This window comes from Apus apus, chromosome 6 (assembly GCF_020740795.1).
Source record: "Apus apus isolate bApuApu2 chromosome 6, bApuApu2.pri.cur, whole genome shotgun sequence".
Lineage (NCBI taxonomy): Eukaryota > Metazoa > Chordata > Aves > Apodiformes > Apodidae > Apus > Apus apus.
The window spans coordinates 21,301,367-21,321,755 of NC_067287.1; the positions used below are offsets into that span (position 1 = coordinate 21,301,367).

General features: G+C 37.9%; 2 protein-coding genes across 5 annotated transcripts in view; one reads left to right on the forward strand and one right to left on the reverse strand.

Moving 5' to 3' along the window:
* The window catches only part of METTL8 (methyltransferase 8, methylcytidine), an 83,182-nt gene that overhangs the window by 53,711 nt on the left and 9,082 nt on the right, over positions 1-20,389 (reverse strand). The window lies entirely within an intron of this gene.
* LOC127386351 (plasma membrane ascorbate-dependent reductase CYBRD1) lies at positions 2,386-10,730 on the forward strand. The gene is made up of 4 exons (XM_051623274.1): positions 2,386-2,647; positions 6,880-7,088; positions 9,714-9,868; positions 10,074-10,730. The coding sequence occupies exons 1-4, from the start codon at positions 2,461-2,463 to the stop codon at positions 10,372-10,374; spliced, it is 852 nt and encodes a 283-aa protein (XP_051479234.1). The 5' UTR covers positions 2,386-2,460; the 3' UTR covers positions 10,375-10,730.

Consider the following 20,389-nt stretch of genomic DNA (forward strand, 5'->3'; position numbering starts at 1 on the left):
AGGTTGCTGGAAGCCCCATCTAACCTGGCCTTGAACACTTTCAGGGAGGGGACATCTACAACTTCCCTGGGCAACCTGTGCCAGTGTCTCACCACCCTCACAGTACAGAATTTCTTCCTAATGTCTAAACTAAATCTACCCTTTTTCAGTTCAAAACCATTACCCCTCATCCTATCACTCCATGCCCTTGTAGAAGTCCCTCCCCAGCTTTCCTGTAGGAGGCCTTTAGATACTAGAAGGCCACTATACGGTCTCCCCAGAGCCTTCTCTCCAGGCTGAACAACCCCAACTCTCTCAGCCTGTCTTCAGAGGAGAGGTGCTCCAGCCCTCTGATAATCTTCATGGCCTTCCTCTGGACTTGCTTCAACAGCTCCATGTCCTTCTCAGGCTGGAGGCTCCAAAACTGAACACAGTACTCCAGGTGGGGTCTCACAAGAGTGGAGTAGAGGGGCAGAATCCCTTGACCTTCTGGTCACACTTCTTTAGATACAGCCCAGGACATGGTTGGCTTTTGGGGCTGCATCACACATTGCCAGCATATTTTTTGGACTTGCATGTAGTAGTTTTGTGATTTCCTATACAGAACTGACAAGCACTATGAAACTGATACTGTAACATTTCAACATAAGTCTAAAGGCTGTATGATACTCTTTCACTAAACACTAAATTTTTTAAAAGGTAACAGCGATTATTTTATTTTTTTAAAAGACAAGGACTAAAGGAGTCCGGAGAAGTAGAGAAAAAGATACTTTTAACAGGTAAAAATACCTCCAAACTGATAATGTATAAATACTGTGGTGTTTAAGACACATGACATTTTCTGTGCATAAGGAGGCAGATTTATGGTTTTATGATATGCTGGTTTGCAAGTGAAGCATAGAAAGATTCACTTTATTTAAGCAATCCACATAAAACTTAGTAAAAATTTTTATATAAATAAAATGTTTATGAACATAATACTGAGACGACCTGCTTGCCTCGTGAGCTAAGGACGACCTGAACTCTTGGAAGTTCATGCGTGAGTGCCTTAATCAGAAGATTCGGGGCTTAGAACTTCACTTGCCTTAGACACTGTGACTTGTGAAACTTAACAATATCAACATTCTAGTTGCCATTTTTACTAGAATGAGCAGCCACTTAAATCCTGAAAGCAGGTCACACCAAATCCAATGCAAATCAAACCATCATTATACAAGTAATGCACAAGTCAAGTTTTCCTTAAAAATGTCAGAGGCCAAAATCTATCTTTAGGATATTAGAGCAAATAGTAAAGAAATGTATTTGCATCCCACTTCAACCTGGCTTGGTCTTCATGTCTCAATGTAGCTGTTTCCAACACTTTTGTAAGACTGGGTTTAAATTGGCACACACTCTACTGAAGCTATTTTTAGTTCAGTAAAATGGTTTCCTTTCATTTTTAGGCTTCATTTGCAATATGAGATACCAGAGAGCTCCAGGACTAGCCAGAGTGGATAGGGTTTTGGTTTTTTTTTCCTCTCCAACAGTTAATAAATTTCTATTTCATATGTATTTTGAAACTATATATATTTCAAAAGTAAGCTAATAAAATACCAGAAAAATAGTGTTGGATACATGTTTGGTCATATTCTCCTACTGCATGTGTCAAGCTTCAGAGCCAACTGAATGTTACACAGCAAAGGAAAATGCAACTGAATGCACAATTTGGTAAAAATGGTCTAATCTATCAAGTCACACTTTCGGCTGCCGCCGCCTGTTGTATCTTTTACAGTTCTGTTTAGTTTTCTTCCATCTTCCTGACTTTCCTGCGCAGGGGCCTTCCCATACCTGTTGGAATTGTCTTAAGGTTTGTGTGCTCCCTTTCTTAGCTAGTGAACATTTGATATTCTTGATGCTATTCAACAGAACAATGCCCAAATGCTCCTGCATACTTAGGCCGGGGTCCATACATGAAAATCGTTAGCATCTGTTTTACATTTAGAGCAGTCAGTGAATGCAACGGGAAGTAACGGGGATGATTATGACAGAAAGCTGCTCCAAGCCCATCAGGGTCTTTAAGCATGTTCCTCCTGCTCTGCATTTTCTGTACCCGTCTGCCTCTTATCACTGCAACGCTCCTGCTTTATCTGTTAGTGTTTATGGCTGTGTTGGCTTATCTTTATGGCAAGTCTGTAAATTCCCGAGGCCCATCGGTGTTCTCACTCACCACCACAACCACACGCACAAAACCCGCCAACAGAACTCCCCGCTCCGGTGCTGGGGGGAGCGCGGAAGAGCCGTGGGGCCGGCGCCCCGGCAGGAGACGGTCCGACAGGGAAACGCGTTTTCTACTGCGAGGGAAAGAAACTCCCGGCAAGCGTGGAAAAACTGCTTTAAAAAAAAGCCACCCAAAAAGCGGCACCGTCCTGCTGCAGCCGCAGGGCAACAGGCGCGGGGGTGCCGCCCCGCTCCCGCCCCTTCTGCGCGGGGCCGGCTTGGAAGATGGAGGACTACGGGCGATTCTTGGCGCTGCTGGTCTCGGCGCTGCTGCTCGGCTTCGTGTCGGTTGTCTTCTCCCTCGTCTGGGTCTTCCACTACCGCGAAGGGCTGAGCTGGGACGGCAGCCTGGGGGAGTTCAACTGGCACCCCGTCCTCGCCATCACGGGCTTCGTCTTCATCCAGGGCATCGGTGCGTCGGGGCCCGCGCCCGGGGCTGGCACGGAGGGGGCCGGGCCAGGGCGGGGGGCTGCGGGGGACCCGGGACTGCCTGGGGCCGGGGCGGCGGGCAGCGGGGCAGAGGCGGCGGGGAGCGGGGCAGAGGCAGCGGGGCAGAGGCGGCGGGGAGCGGGGCAGAGGCGGCGGGGCAGAGGCGGCGGGGAGCAGGGCAGAGGCGGGGCAGCCGTGTGACAGCGGGAGCGCAGCGGCCCGCGGTGTGCGACCGCAGCCGTTCAGGAAAGGCAGCACTCCCCAAAAGGGACAAAGAGTCCCTTGTAATACGACGAAACTGCTATATATGTTGTTTTGGGTTTTTTTCTGCAAGCACTTGTTTACCCTGGCCTGGGATTGCCTTGCACTTGGAGTAACGCTTGCGAGGTGTGTTTTCCTACTCAGCCCGAATCTATGCAAGTTGAGAACCGAAGTGCCAGGAATGCTGCCCTAGGAAAGTCTCTCTTTTGGCTCCCTCTCTTTTGGTTCTCTCCCATGTCCCAGGAGAAGAAAGCAAAGTTCAGTACCACTAAAGCTAGATCCAGGAACGGGGATTGTGCCAGAGAGGATGCTGCACCACAAGCATCATAAAATGCAATTCATCAGCCTACACTTACTGTAAATTATTTTGTAAAATATATCTTTTTAATTAATTCTTAATTCTGTTGCCTAAGTAACATACAATGATGATGACACAGTGGTGGGTTTGGTTGTTTATAGACTGTATGAACTCTTGATTGCATAGAGGTCAGCCTTGGACTGACTTTTAAGTCTTTTTCTTGGTCCCACAAAAAGTCTTAGGTCTTTAGTGCAAAGGTTGTTCCTTAAAGCAAACAGGAATACTGGAGTTTGAGCTGTGTTGTTGCTGTTAAGAGTAACTGGTTAATTCCAATAAATCAACTAAATTAGACACACTGTAGCTGATAAACAGTATCAATTGAGGAAAGTAAAATACAATGCTTGCAGTAAAAATTAAAAAGCAGATAATGATAGAGCATAACAAAGGTGCTTATCTGGTCTGCGAATATATTTAAACCAGAGCTAAATATTGCAAAAAAATAAGGGCACTTATTCCTGAAATTCGGAACTGTCAATTTATGCTAATGGCATTAAAACTAACGGAAACTTGACAGAGATAACAGCTTCCAAAAGGAATTTTTTATAAAATCAGTGACAAAATTCTTGCTAGTTTTAACATGAAGAGCACTAACTGAGTAACATCTCCAAGAAGGGCAAATAAATACTGCAGAGAACAGTGAAATTCCCCTGCAGTGTTAACATTGACTTTTTGGGGGCAAAGGATGGGGGAGATTTTACTGTTCTTAAGTAATGAAGAAACTCTAGAGACTTACAGTATAAAGGCAGGCGGGAGTATTTTTTTCCTTTGTAATAGAAGATAAACTCAAATTTTGTCTAGACAAACCTAGATTTTAATTTTTGATAACCTTATTTACATTTGCTTCACCACTGAGTAATATATTCCATTCACCCAGCCAGAAAACTTGTCCAGCGTATCTGGACATTCCTTCCAGAGGTCTGAAGATGCTGGAGGAGTGGGTAGCTGTTTAGCTCTGGCTATGAAGGGAATGTTGTGATTTGAACATATATGGCAAATTTCATTTTCTCAATGGGAGTGGGGTGTGTCCTCATCTTTGTGGCTTCAAGTTACAGATTACTATTGAGCAATAAGCAATATAAGTTGTTTTACATAATAGGAAGTGTGCTTTCAGGCTATAAATAAGCAATGAAAAACATCTGGTGACTTCACTAAGTTCTATACTACTCACTGTGATGAAACTACTGGTTTTTATATAAGCATAGTCTTTTTGAAGAAAATAAGAGGAGATTTTCTGCTGCTTTTTCCTATTAGTTTCTTTTTCTTCCCTCTGAAACTGTTTTCCTATGTCACAGAGTAAGAATGTTGCCTTAAGCTTTCTGTAGGTAATGATATATACAAAATAAACGGAAGTTTACCATAGGTTAAAAAAAAAAAAAAAGAACATACACAAAAAATTCATTGATAATAGAGCATTATTTGGGGAGCGTATTATATAACAAGAAAGGTGGAGACTGAAGGAGTATTGTAGCAAATCAGATGAAATGTCAACAGACAAGATACCACTGGGTATCTTCCTGATCTTGTAGGATTTACTATAGTTGCTTTTTAAAAGTAGAAAGCTAAGAGCTACCTAAGTGCTGCATATACTGAAATATTCTAAGGGACACTTTTATTGCAGTATTATCTTTTCACAGAGTTTGTAAAAGCATACACTGTTTTAAAATCTGATCATAGCCTGGAAATTTCACTGGGAACAGTGTTTTCTTTGTGAATTATTTAGTGCAGTATTGTATTTCCTGGCATGCATCCAAGTAAAAAAAAAAAAAAGTGTAAACAGAATGTGGAAATTAATTTGTCATTTATTATTATTCATCACAACATACAGAATGAATACAATATTTATTTTCCACAACCTATGCTTTTTGCATAAAACACTGAGGTTATGGAGAAATAATGCATAAGGCACACTGAGAATCACTTAAGTAAATTCTTACTCTTCACATTTATCAGGTATTACTCTTTTTATTTTTTTTTCTGGTGCACATCTATTTCTTAGTGTTTGGAACAGGAACTTATTTTAAAACCTGCATATATTTGTATTCTTCTGTTTAAGAATAGCTAATTATATAAAAAAGGTTTGAATGTAATTTCATAAGCAGAAACCTTAAATCAGGATGTGATTAATTAGACGAATGGAGCTCAGGCAAGTCTTTACGGATGTAGGCATTAGCCTTTATTGGTCAAGTAATCAGGTGTTGTCATAAATACTTGTACCCTGTTGCCTGATTATACTTACGTGCTGTCACACATCCAGAATTACTACCTAGTTTGTAATCAGATGTACCTAGGGCTTTGTATCTGGTCTTTGTGTGTCCCCTGTGGAAAGCACCTGGGGGACAGCTGTGGCAGGGAAGGAGCAATGGGGACCTTGAGGAAAAAGCTTAGCAAGAAGCAGCTCGAGGCTAGGTTATCCTTGTGGAACATCTGGAGTTAGAACACTCAGAACTGTTGTTTTGCTCAGACTGGACAAAACAGTGTCTGCTAGAGTTATTACTGCAAATACAGGCAAAACCCTCTTAAATTCAGCTAAGAATGTTGGAAGAGTTGTAGTTGCCAAACCCTTTTGCCTCTTAAAAGTGAAACGACGGTTTCCTTATGCTGAGTTGCATTTTCCCATTTAAAGTAGTCCTGTTAATGCAACAGACAGTAATATATATCAATGCAATTATAGAATAGCATTACCCAAAGTCAGCAAAAAGAATAAGTATTTTAACATAAGAGCCACAAGGATGATTAAGGGAGTGGAACATCTCCCTTATGAGGAAAGGCTGAGGGAGCTGGGTCTCTTTAGTTTGGAGAAAAGGAGACTGAGGGGGGACCTCATCAATGTTTACAAATATGTAAAGGGTGAGTGTCAAGACGATGGAGTTAAGCTTTTTTCAGTGAAGACCAGTGATAGGACAAGGGGTAATGGATACAAGTTGGAGCATAGGAGGTTTAAGATGAATATCAGGAAAAATTTTTTTACTGTAAGAGTGACAGAGCACTGGAACAGGCTGCCCAGAGAGGTTGTGGAGTCTCCTTCGCTGGAGACATTCAAAACCCGCCTGGATGCCTTCCTGTGTGATGTACTCTAGGTGACCCTGCTCTGGCAGGGGGGTTGGACTAGATGATCTTTCGAGGTCCCTTCCAACCCCTATGATTCTATGATTCTATGATTCTATGATCTTACAGTCTTTCTTAATGGGTGGTCTTCTGGATAGAAGAATTGGGCCCTATTCCTCCAATGTGACTAACAGCAGAAAAATCAAAATCCTGTGCAAAATCCCTGTTAGATCCATTTCAGGAGTAAGGAAAAGACAATACAAAGTTGTTTACAGTTTTTTTTTGCTGTTTTTTTGGAAACAAGTTTAAGTTTTGTTGTTTGCCTTTTTTTTTTTTTTAATTAGGAAGAAATCCCCCTAAAAAGCCTCAGTTGTATATTTGGAATAGGCTATGCTACATGTAGGAGAAAAAGCCTTTAAACAGACTTTTTTAGAGGATTAAAGGTTGGATTTTCCTGTAATTTACCATGGAACTGTGTGAATGATGCTTGATTATTAAACTCTGAAAGAAGTTATCCTCTAAAACATTACTTGTTTCTGTTCTTTCTTCAGCTATTATTGTGTACAGACTGCCCTGGACCTGGAAGTGCAGCAAGCTCCTAATGAAGTTCATACATGCTGGATTAAATACCATAGCAATGATACTTGCAATTGTTTCTATGGTAGCCGTGTTTGATTACCACAATGCCAGGAACATTCCTAACATGTACAGTCTGCACAGCTGGATTGGGCTGGCTGCTGTTATATTTTATGCTCTCCAGGTCAGAATCTAACTGTATTTATAAACAGGATGTAAATTTGAAGAATGTGTTGGGTAATTCAGGCATGATAAGTCCTCATTATACACTGCAACTATTGGGATACTCATTTTACATTCTGTGATTTGGCACATTAGCATGTAAATGTGCAAATACTGGATCCTTGACTTCAAAGAAAATTTTACTTTAAAGCATCTTTTGTTTTTTTTACTGGGATAATGGCAGTTTATTTACTACTCAGTTATTCAGTAATCTTTTTCTAAGCTCTATGAACTGCTGAAGCTAAAGGAAGTGATTTGGTTTGCTAGCAGTATATTTTAAAACAGCTAAAGCTTTTATTAAGGAAGTTTCAAATGAAGTAATTGTTTTTCTTTTTTTTCCCAGCAATCATAATTTTAAGTAGTCACTTCTTGGCCTCATGATTTTTGTTTATCAGCAGAACAAGTACAGCAGGGAGCAGTGCAGACCTAAAGGATCTGACATCTGCATGAGCTACTACTGGCTAACCAGTTTCCCTGAATCAGCAGAACTTTGATAAATGTTCATGTGTATGCTTTTAACAGCTCCTGTTGACAAAGAATAAGAGTAACAATCTAAAATGAGCTAACTTAGGATGTTTTGCATTTGGCATAGAAGAGCAGGCCTGCCCTGACATATAGTGTACACCTGCAGTTGTGATGTATCTACATAGACATTTGAATTCCCTCTGTTGTTATTACACTATGGAAATTTATTTTGTTCCTTCAAATTGTGATTCTTTTTTTTTTGTTTTGCCAAAACACTAAAAAGAAAAAAGAAAAAAAAAAAGACTTAATTATCTGGTGATCAAGCACAGAAAATCCCCAGCTGAGGGATCTGGGCTCTGGACTGTTACCCTTCACTGCTCAGGCCAGAAGGTACAGGAAATAGTATTGAAATGCTGTTTTTAACATGTAGAAAACAGAAAACATATTGTAGCACTGTTGAGTATAGTCTTTATATCTGAACAACAGCTAATGAATAAGAAGGAACAATGTTAAGATTTTCCTTGTCCTAACAATGCAGTTATTTCAGGGAAATCTGTGCTGCCACTATACTATATAAGCATTTTTTCCAATTATTTAGGTAAAGAATTGTGAATAATATTTGAATTCTTCTCATTTTGCTACATAAACATGATCAATGGCACTTAATACCTTGCCTGTTTCATCAATAGAACTGTAGTGTTACTTCCTTCAAACTGGTATGTAAGTCTCCAGTCAGATACTGGTGTTTGTTAAAAGTGATTGAAAACTGTTGTAAAAAATAGTCATAAAGTAGTATGTCTGTTAAGAGAGAAGACATGTAGCATTTGCCAAGAATGGCATGTCAGACTCAGAACTGAACAATTATTGAGGACGGATGCTCAAATAATACTCCACCTACAGGAACAATAGTGCAAATATATTGTATTTAAGCCAAATGTATAGTAATACAATGTAGCATACAGACAAGTTAAGAATAGCGCAGAAATGTAAAATGGAGACTGTCTCTTGGAAAGCAACGTCTCTGGAAATTAGTAGGAAGCTCAAAATGAATTATCATGATGCTGTGACAACAGTAAAAGTAAATTCTCTAATAAGAGATTCCCTTAGGCTCCACATATGGCATTGTTGAAACTATGAAATACTATGGAATAAATTTTTCTGAAATGTAAAAAAATACAAAGTAATTGGAAAAGTAATTGGAAAAACTATCTCTCAGTGAAAGACTTAAAAAGCTCCAACTGTTCAGCAGATCTAAGGAAGACCAAGAGATAACTTGATTACAGTGTATTAAAAAGCTTTCCAGGGAGAAAATATGAGGCTCTTTAATCCAGTTTTGAAAAACAAAACAAAGACTAAGACTGGAAGTTAAAGCAAGATGAAATACAAATTCTTGCACTATTTCTAATTTAGCAGCAAGGAAGAGTAACAGTAGAACAAACTAAAGAAGGGATGCAAGCTCAGTATGACTGGGCAGGCCTGTGACTGCAACCATGTGACATGATGGGTTATCTTCCATCACAAAATTAGCCCTAATGGAAGGGGGAAGTTATTTATGTCCCCTGAATAATTTCACAAAACCCAAACACATCTTCACTCTGTAAATGCCAACTGATATATTGAGAGCTCATTAACCTTCTAAAGACATGCACTTTGATTTAACTGAAACTCTCACAAGGTAAAAGTACTTAGTCCACTCAAGTCAGAAGGTTAGACTGCCTTCAGATCTTTATTTATTTGTACATCTGTAACAGAAGCAGAGAACATAACTTGAAGAGACTAAAGATGCAGCTACTCACACCTTTACATATTAATGAATTAGTGAAATTGAAAACTTTTGTTTCCGGCACTTAGTTTGGTTGCAGTTTTAGCATTACCAGTAAGTTTGGACACTGATATTAGGTGGGATTATTTATAAAATATTTCAAGTCACTTCCTAGGTGCTAATCCAGAATTAGATCTTTGGTTTTGAAGTTAAACACATTCAGAAATAAAAATGCCAATTTTTTTCAAATTTGTACGCGATGACATCTCAAAATGGTATTTTTATGATGATTTTTATTCTGTTAGAGAAGTGTAGCTTGTTTCCCATACAGCTTTAACTATGAATCTGTTTTGTATTTAGCTTTTCTTCGGTTTCGCTGTCTTTCTGCTGCCTTTTGCTCCCGTTCCTCTCCGAGCAGCTCTCATGCCGATACATGTTTATTTGGGTCTTACCATCTTTGCAACAGTGATTGCAACAGCTCTCATGGGAATCACAGAAAAGCTTATATTTTCATTGTAAGCATTTTTTTTTTCACTTGTTAATTAAAGTTATTAATGACAAACTGTACTTTGATTTGCACAGAATCATAATCATCTAGTATTGGCAGACTGTTTTGTTCTGTTTTGTTTGAAAAAGACTGCCTACCTAGCAGGAGACTGCTGGTTTTAGATCAGGACTGTCTTTACAACAACTGACCTTTTTTTTTTTTTCCCTCCGAAGGAAAAATCCTGCATACAGTACGTCCCCACCAGAGGCAGTTTTTGTCAACTGCCTTGGTCTTTTGCTTGTCACGTTTGGTGCACTTGTTTTGTGGATGGCAAGCAGGGCCCATTGGAAGCGCCCCCCAGAAGAGAATGCAAAAGTTCTGCTGCCTGTTGGAGGGACTCCTGAAGGCACAGAAGAAGAATCCACCATGACAGATGGTAATAATGCAGATAAATCTGATCTGAGGATCAATAGTGAAGTAGCCAGAAAACAAAACCTCAAACTTGATGAGGCCGGCCAACGATCAACTATGTAAAGAAAATACACAGAATAAAAATACTATTACACTGCCAAACCCCCAAATTGGTTTATTCCAGTTTAGTTATATTCATGTATAAATAGGTTGGCGTTTTATTTTTTATTACTTGTTTACATAGATATTTTATTGAGAATCTAAAATATATTGCCAAATATTTTCTATTTCAGAAGACTTTCTTTGCTTCTATTTCAGAAAATTTCTTCCTGTTTCTAAATGTTCACAAGAACTTAAGGAATTATTCTATTGTTTTGTTACTTGTAGTACTCATTTGTAGATGAAAGTAAACATTTAATTACAATGTCTATTTTGCTTATTCATATTTGTACGTTAATAAAAACTATTTTTCAATCTTATGATACCACTGAGTACAGATTTATATTACAGTAATAAAATACAACTTTGTACATTTGGCAAAAGACCAAATTATTATTTTGACTACTTTTTTGAAAACAGGAGGACAGTTGTACAAAATTCCTTAAATATTTCTTAATTCCAAGAATTCCTGATTCTGTTTCTGATTAAATGTAAGTATTCTGTAATGTTAGAAGTATAATCAGGATATAATAGAAAGTGAAGGAATTCACAATATAAAGAAAAAATCTGTATTTCACCTTCTGATCATAACAGAAGTCCTTCACAGCATTTGTTAGAAAGGAAAAAAAACCCAAAACTAACCTCAGTCATGAGGTTGGTATAGCAAAGAAGGGAAGATTGTAAATTCTGATGTATGATGGTCACATGGTGTGCTGTAAGATCCAAATACCCTCAGATAAATAACAGCCAGATTGAACATATAGCAAAGGTTCTGACCCCATGGAATCTTCCAGAACTAACATATGCACATCAATTTACTCATCAGTATGTTGTTGATCATGAAATGCTACAAATGGTAAAACCATCTATATGAACATATCTATAACAAGTAAAAATTAAGGTATGTTCTTGAGCTTAACTCTTCTAAAAGTTTAAAGCATAAACGGATTATTCCTGAATATCATACAGCTGTTGGTTCAAACTTCCCAAAATCATCATCATGGAAGACAAAAAAATAGTACAATCATCAGTATAGCAGAAAACTTGCTGTATTCAAACCTGACCATTCCCTCTTGCTGATAACTTCTCTTAACTGTCTCTTGTAGGCTGCATTTTTTTGGCAGTGTTCTCGTAAAATAGTCCATATTTTTTCAATATGTTGATTATTACAGTATTCAACAGAAGCTCAACTATATTCACCCTTGAAAGAGGGGACTCAAAATTTTGGCAGGAGGACTCCATTTGTGTGGAGAAGTGTTTTTTGTAAGTAGTTGACAGAACCCTTGTAAACTTTGTAAAGATTTTTGCATTGTGCTATGGTATGAGCAGTGGGCAGTAAGAAAGGCTAAATTAGTGTACAGGAAGAGACTGAAGTCCAGGTCAAAAATGGATCACAACCATTCCAAGCAATGTGGCTAACAGAAGAGTTGAGGTAATGTTGAGAAAATGCAATTACTACCATACACCTATCAGAATTCTAAAAAAATGGCAAGGCCACAGGTAACTCTAACAGAAGTAGAAACAACTGGTATAATTTGAAATTACCTCACTTATGTTAGTGAAATGGTGTCATCATAGACTACCAATGTATGTTAGCTTGCGGCTTGAGTTTACAGTTGAGTCCATGGCCATGTGTACTGATTACTCATTGGTCTCAAATTCCATCTTTTGCCTATTGCCAATGCAAGCAATACCTATAAATGTAGCTGTGAGAAGACAGATTAAAGTTGCAAAAATATTTGCAGTTTTAATTCAAATTTTCACTAGCATTTCATTCCAACAGAAACACTTCCATCTAGCAGTACTCAAAGTCTGCAGGATATTATTAGATAGTGTGGTTAGCAGGCAGATTTTCAAATACTTTTGTAGTAGATGATGCTACTCATCTGTGTATACAAGCAGTAATCCACTAGGTGGCAAGCACTACCAAAACAGTCTTTGGCAGATTCAAGTCATCTTTAGATGACACAATAAGATGACTCATCTGTCTTAAAATAAAATTACAAGGTTAATAGACATAAAACACACAGTCCTGTCAGAATTTAAATCTTTAGTTCTATATTATTTTAAAGGGCCCACTTAAAATAGTCTTTTGTCATCTCTTACATTGGAAATTGTTCTTTAATGTGCTCTACCTCAGACTTCTTAATCTCATGTTTGTAATTTCTGTGTGATTACAGAAAAGTGAATATAGAGCATGAAAGTTTACAGATAAGCTTGTACACAAGATAGGAAGTAGCAAGAATTAGATATAAAACAGGAACTTCCAGTACTTCTGCCATTTGATCTGGGAGTCTCACATAAAATCTGACCCTGACATAGTGAAGATTACTGCAAATTTCAATAACAAAAAAGTAACGCTCCACACTGATACATGCTAAAAGCTTCTGTTTTCAATTTACTCTATTCATGGATACTGAACTTTGTAAGTATGTCTTCTGATCTATTCCACTGAATATACTAGTTTCAGTACTAATGAATAGTTCTTTTGTCTGTACTGACAGTTTTACAGCTGGTGCCTGAAAATAAGAAGAGCCACCCAGCAAAGAAGGCATGAATCTGGATTAACTGCTCTCTGCTATCAAGCAGTGAGACCTTGCCCATGACATGGCAAAAGCTAGGGAAGAATTTGTCTATCCACGAGACTGTACACGTATAACCAAAGCAGTATGTGGCTCCAAGAATTTGCTGATGTACCTAAGCACTGCTATCCTATTCTCAAACAAATGAGATAAAGTTCACAGGCAATACAGGCAGTCAGCTGTTCTCAAGCCAACAGCAGTTCAAATCCCGCACAGTAGTGTTACTTCTCTTTGAAAAAAGGTATATTGATGTAAGAGTTGCTTCCAGAGTTTTTAGTGGATTTAAGAGACAGTAGACTTCAATGTTACACCAGTCTCTGACTGTAGCTGTACTCTGTCCTGCTTTTCTTGAAGGTCAATATTCTGGCACAGAATTACATATAGCACTCATTTTGGTTTCTTCCTTCGTAAGCCTATACCAGTCACCAGGGAGTTTTTCATGCTCTGTTTGAGTCTCTTCTTAATTTTCAATTGCTACTCAGGTACTAATGCAGACATGAATATAGGAATCTCCGTCAGGGAGTCCACACGTGGTTTGAGTTCTTCACAGCAATGCCCAAGTCCCCTTCCTAAGTTAAGAGGTGATTACAGTTCTGTCAGCTGGAGAGACATTTCTTCATGTTTTCCCTATAAATAGCATTATTTTGCACTTAGCAATATTAAGCCTGAGTTGCAGGTGCTCCAACCACTAGATAACATTTCTTTCTTATTCCGAGCTCCCTTCTCCAGGACATTTTATTCCTAACTCTGTATTCCCAGAATCCCTGCTCTAGCAAACTAAATATTTATATTTCTAAGTATGTTTTTTCTGCTTTATAACCCTGGTAATCGTTCTCTCATTGTGGGGAGGACAAGTCAGTTTAGTACGAATAGGACAGTTCTTCCTAATGCCCTAAAGAACTAATTCACTCAGAGGTAAGCTCTTGTGGAATGTAATAACTGGATACAAAGACACTTCGTACATCAGTTCAAGATACACAAATTCACATTATATTACAAACCACACTTTTTGTTTTATGTCATCAGCGTATTTATATGATTTTTTTTTATTATACTTAGTCTTCTTTTGCCTATCTCTAAACATTTTAAATACCCAGAATCAAATATTTGAATACGTAGGACTGTAATAACAAAGTATACCTTGGGGTTTTGATCTAACATACTGAATTTTCAATTAAAAATATTTTTTGTGGCTTTAGAGTCAGCCTGTATGCAAAAGGCATAAAATGCATCCCACCAGCTACATCCTACAATTTTTGGTTACTTTAAATCTGTAATTTGAGGTCTGACCCATTTTGAGAGAAGACAGCTTTTATAGCCTTTAAGCAAAACACTGAGAGATCCAGAAACTTTAATTTGTTCTCTTTGTAGAATTGTTTATTCAGAAAGCAGCTTTGAAAGAAAAGGCTTTGAAAGGCTGGCAAGCTTGCTGTACAATGAGCTGTTATTCTTTGAAGGCATATTATCCTAAAAATTACAAGAAAACCTGAGTGTTTCTAATGAGTTGAACTCTTATTTTTGAGAGAAAAATGGAGGAGTTCGAGAGGATGTGGGGTTTTTTTGGTTTGTTTTTTTTTTTCTCTTTCCTCCTGGGGCTGCCTGTTGCTCTTATGTGGAACTTTCCTGCTGATTTGACTTTTTATTCTGATGTGAGACTGATGCCAAGTTTTACATGATTGCTGTGGATAGGAACTGGATTTAGCATAAGGAAGATAACTGCTTTTCCCCTAGGGAGAGACAGAAAAGAGAAAGACAGAGCAGGGGACACAGACAATATTATCTGAAGATATATTTTTGGTCAATTATTTTATTCAGCCACTATTTTAGATTATTCTGCAACTAATAAAAGGCAGGCAAGCTACTGGCCTCAAGCCAGGAACAATGATAAGCAAAGAACTATTTGTGCTTTAATGCAAATATCCAACAATAATGGAAGCAATATACTGGTTTTATATAGTGCATCTAGTAATATCTGTGTAATTAAGAAAAATTGCCGTTAAAATTTGCCAGGTGGGGATTTGCCTTATATGCAGGGTCCTTCAGCAGAAAGAAAAGGGTGATTATACAACTGTGCATCATTAGTTATTTTAGAAATTCGTTGTCTGTAAAGTCTTTTGTGCATTTTTTGATCTTGGATTACATGCTCTGAATGTTAAAAAAGAGGCTGATTTTTTGCTGATTGTGCAGCATTTACAGCCAGCTGACAGATTGTTGTCCTTTTGTTAACCTACAGTACCTATGGAAAATGCAATGTTTTGAGATACTGAAATATGTTTGTATCACAATGCAGGGAACTTCACAAGCAAAGCAAGAAAGTAAGCAGAAAATAAATACTGAAGGCAGAAGGCAGTGTTTAGCACTGAGAGGGTATAGGTTTTCAAATGTAATTATTAACAGATAGTTTAACTAAATTTTAGCATTTTTTCTAATTAAAACATACACATTTAATAAAGAAAATTAAATCCCATAATTATTCAGTAGTTAATCAAACCTGAAATAAAGAGTATCTACTTGGTCTAGAAGTTTAAACCCAGTAACTGGAAGACAGTATCATATTACTGAGGTAAATATTCTGGAGTTTCTGAACTAGATGTATGTAAGAGAAAACTGAGTAAGAATTTCCATCACTCCCTCTTCCTTCAGTTAGTTGCATTGACAACAGTTCATCCTAACATTAAAATCAACTAATCTAACAGGAACAATTGATTTTATGTTTTTCATCTTGTTGATTGCAAAATTGTTGTTATCTCAGGAAACTTAGTTACTAAAGATAACTGATTCTTTGATTAAGTTGTGTCTGTTGCAGTACTGGTTTTGCTGCTAGAAAATAGCATATTTGAGACACTCAGTTATCACCTGCAAAATTTTAGAAGTGTACTTTTTGAAAAAAATGAAATCTTAGGGCCACTGATAATAATTGCTTGGCATTTTTGCAGATGCTAAAGATTACATCTAGTATCAGCGTTTCATTTTAAAACATGGTAAATTGAGACTTAGTTTGGGGTTTTACATGTTTTCCTCCCTTTCAGAATGGAGTGATGACATGGAGCTTCTCTGATTCAAAACCTCTTTATTTCTGACTACCTCCTGCTATGTCACATTTAACTTCTCTTTTATGGTAAGAAGGGCACTGCAGGCAACAACAGGTGTCTTATTTCTCTCTCCCTTGTCTGCTTTCCATGGTTGGCTAATGAGATTGCTAACAATTAAATTCAGGGCAAGAAGTCTTACCAGTAAGTTTAGAGATGGTGAAGTCTAGCTCCTGTGAACTAATCAGACCTCCTACAAATCACTGGACTGTAATGCATCAATTTTTTAAGCACCTAATTAATATTTTTAATGAATCTACATAATTATAATTATCTGTGACAACTATTATCTAAGACAACTTAGTATCTTTTCTATGAAGCTAAATGGGGAGCTTGTGTATCAAAAAGGTAGACTGAGAGGAATAAAACATTCATTATTCTGTCCAAAATGAAAGAACCCATCTCACAAAATTGACTACACAGAGGAGGATCACTTTACAGCCTTGCACAAGGCTAAATCCAAGCTAAGAACCTTCAGCAGCTCAAGCTTGAGCTTGTCACTCCTAACTCAAACTGTCACCATACAAATTATGTTCCAACAGAGTCCTGCAGTTTCAGTGCAGAGGCAGAGCAAGCCCACATTTATTCCTGCAAAATCCAATATATAACTATCTTTTATATGACAAAGGTGGCTTTAGGACTTCTTTGAGATATACAGCTCACATAATTTTTCACCATTTCACCTGAAAAAATAAAGTCTTTATAAGTTTTGTAAAAATTTGGAATAAAACTGACTTTTTAAACAGGTTAACAGGTCACTTTCTTTCCAGAAGTTCTTTGGCCATTCCATTTGTTTGTATAGTTCAGGGCAGGACTAGGAGAAAACTACCAGCAGCTGACAGGACTTCTTTGTCTAAATTCTTTTTTACACTTGCAGCTCAAATCAGGAAGGTGACATTATGAAGATGACAGACAATCGGATTCATCATAAAGACAAAATATCAGATCCTATTTCCACGCAATACAGAAACCTGTACAATGAGATTTTTAAAAGCAACCAACTGGCCATGATTACAGTTACTAATATAACCAGGAGAGCCTTTCTGAAAGGAAAGGAAAGAGTGCCAGTTGAAAGGAAACAGTGTATGTAACTATATATACACCACATCAACGGAAACTAGCTAGAAATGCAGTGCTTTCCTATAAATGTTAAAACTCCTCAATATATGTGCAAACTGGGTTTCAAGCAGAAAAGCAGAAGTCTTCTACTGAACAGTTTTTGCAAGATGATGAGTATGTTGCTTCTACGCTTAACAATAAAATATAAATAAGTATGTACTGCAAGCATATTTTCAAGAATAGAATATTATTGTGCATACTTTCATATGGAGTAAAAAATACCTGGAAGGTAAACATGAGTTTATAATAGTAAATAACACCTTCTTCCACTGCCATTGTCATCACTATCAATCATCTATACAACTAGAAATATGGCAATGTCAAATGGTGCTATATCAATCAATTATGTAAATGCCACTGGTTAACCAGATCCTTCCACGTTAGTTTTAGGGCACTTGCTTTCCTTTGTATGACCAACATATCTTATGTCTGGCAAGAGACTGTTTTGATGCAGCAGTGGTCTGTGAGCAGGTCTAGCTTAATCCACTGCCAGGTTCAACTCAGTATTCAGTCCTGGATCTAAGACCTAAGTCCCATTTCTGGCAGACACACAAAATGGGTAGCAGAGATAAACCACTGCAGTCTGTGGTTCCATATGTTTCCTGACATATTCGATTTGGGTATACTTTCTTTTGTACTTGGAACACACAGACTTCTTCACCACCAAAGAAATACTAATGTGTCAGAGGTGCTTAGAGTATATTATTAATTTTTCATGCTCCTCTATTCAAAGGTACACACATGATTATTCTCACAAAACAAACTTATCTGCTCATTGTGACTTAATGATTTCATTAAAAAGTTTTACAATGAAAAAGACTCACAGCTGAGGTACCCATGCAATATGCAACCATATCTGTATATAGGCAGGGGGTCTCTGGGTAATCCAGAATTACATACAAAGACAATGAAGAGAAGAAAAAAAATCAGCCAACTTTTACAGTTGTTCTCCATTCCAGAGACTGCTGCTCTTCGAGATAAGTACTGCTCTGAAGTGCCATGATTGCTTTACAATTCCAAAGCAAGCTGATGATCAATAGTTACAGGAAATTCCTCCAGCATAATTTAGGTTGGAAAAGACCTTTAAGATCATCAGGATCAACTGCAAACACAATGCTGCCAAGTTCACCATTAAACCATGTCCTTTAGTGCCATGTCTTGCACATCTTTAAATACCTCCAGGATGGTGACTCAACTACATGCCTGGGCAGTCTGATCCAATGCAAGATAAACCTTTCAGTGACAAAGTATTTCCTAATATCCAATCTAAACCTTCCGGGGTGCAACTTAAAGCGGTTGCTTCTTGTCCTGTTATTTGTTGCTTGGGAAAAGAAGCGAACACCCACCTTGCTACAACCTTCTTTTGGGCAGCTGCAGAGAACAGTAAGGCTGAACAAGCCCATTTCAACCCTCATAAGCCTTGTCCTCTAGACCCTTTGTTATTCTTCTTTGGACACACTCCAGCACCTCGATTTCTTTCTTGTAGTGAGTAACCCAAAACTGAACAAAATATTCAAGGTGCAGCTTCACCAGTCCAAGTACAGAGGGACAATAACTTCTCTAGTCCTGCTAGTCACACTATTGCTGATACAAGCCAGGATGTTGTTGGCTTTCTTGGCCACCTGAGCACACTGCTGGCTCGTATTCAGCCAGCTGTTGACCAACAGCCCCAGGTCCTTTACTGCCAGGCAGCTTTCCAGCCACCTTTCCCAAGCCTCTAGAGTTGCATGGAGCTGTCGTGACCAAAGTGCAGGACTACTTTACTTCCTCTGCATTTGAGGATATCTCATATCTCTAACACACAACAAATAAAACTCTGAGTTTAGTTATACACCCCAAATACTAACTTACAGAAACTTAGTTACTTCAGAGTTTATTAACATAACCACCTTAAGCATGACTGTACTTCACAAGTAACCAAGCTATAAATATAACATATGAAGAAAGAAAGAGAACAAACTTTAATTAAGTGAAGTCACATACTCCTGTAGTTCCTTGACTGTAGGGAAAATTGTACTCTTTCCCCCTATTCATGTTACTATGTATCCAGTTTTTGTTGACTTTAAAAAAAAACAACCCCGCAAACCTATCACTAGCTTCCACAGCCTTTTAGAGCAAAATATTTCTTTTGGCTCCCATGAATTTTTTGGTAGTAAAAATTTTCCACATTTTGTTGATCTAGGCATGCTGCAGTAATACAGTTATTAAAGGAAAATTGGATGGCTTTGCACTATACACAGTATTTGCATACCTGAGATTTTTTTAACTGATTCATTCCTGTGAAGGGTAGCTAAAGGAAGGAACTCTGCATATCTACTTGGAGTTTAGACATCTTTTAGAACAAAGGAATTAAACACACAGCTGTGCAGGTATGCAGGTACACAAACACACATGCATATGGCCAGCTGGTACTAGCTATTTTGTTGGAGATCAACATACATTCTGAAGTCCATATCTTTCAAAACAGCTTATGTTGCTGTAAAAGTAAAAAGCTTGTAATCAGCTACACACCCTACAGGTGTATATAAAATAGCAGGTTTTGCTCCAGGCATAGGCAATTTAAAATATCTAAAAGCTAGCATTTGAGCCTAGAGTTTGTTGTGATCCAAAATTTATGGATTAACTCTTAACACCTTAAAACAGCTACCTATAAACATAGAACATGCTAAATTTCTTTTTTTTGCCAAATATAAAATATTTGTTTGGGGTTTTTTTACTATGAAATTACACATCTACTAATAGCCTAATAAATCACTGAATAAACAACTGCAGAAATGCAGATAGCTGGCTTTTGCAATCAGAGTTCTACTCTTCCTGGAAGCATGAAGTCTTCTCTTTACCTGTATACCTCATGACTGTCAGGTATCACATAAATAGACTAGAAATGGCATAATTCTGCAGACTGAATGTTTTTCTGTAAAGAAAGTGCCTTGAGTCCTGAGTGTGTATGTGTGAGTGTGTGGAGACATATACATACATACATGCACTACAGTATTTAAGCTGTAGAATCCACACTTGACTACAGCTGATCTCCCACCAACTTAGATAAGTTCTGAAGTATTGACTTAACTGAGTTCTGTGACTGAAGGTCTAAGGGGACCAGGCCTATTATTTCTACAATAGGAGTGTCTGTATATCACCCCAAAGATGAAATTATGAATACTGCTGCTTTACTTGAAATAAACCCAC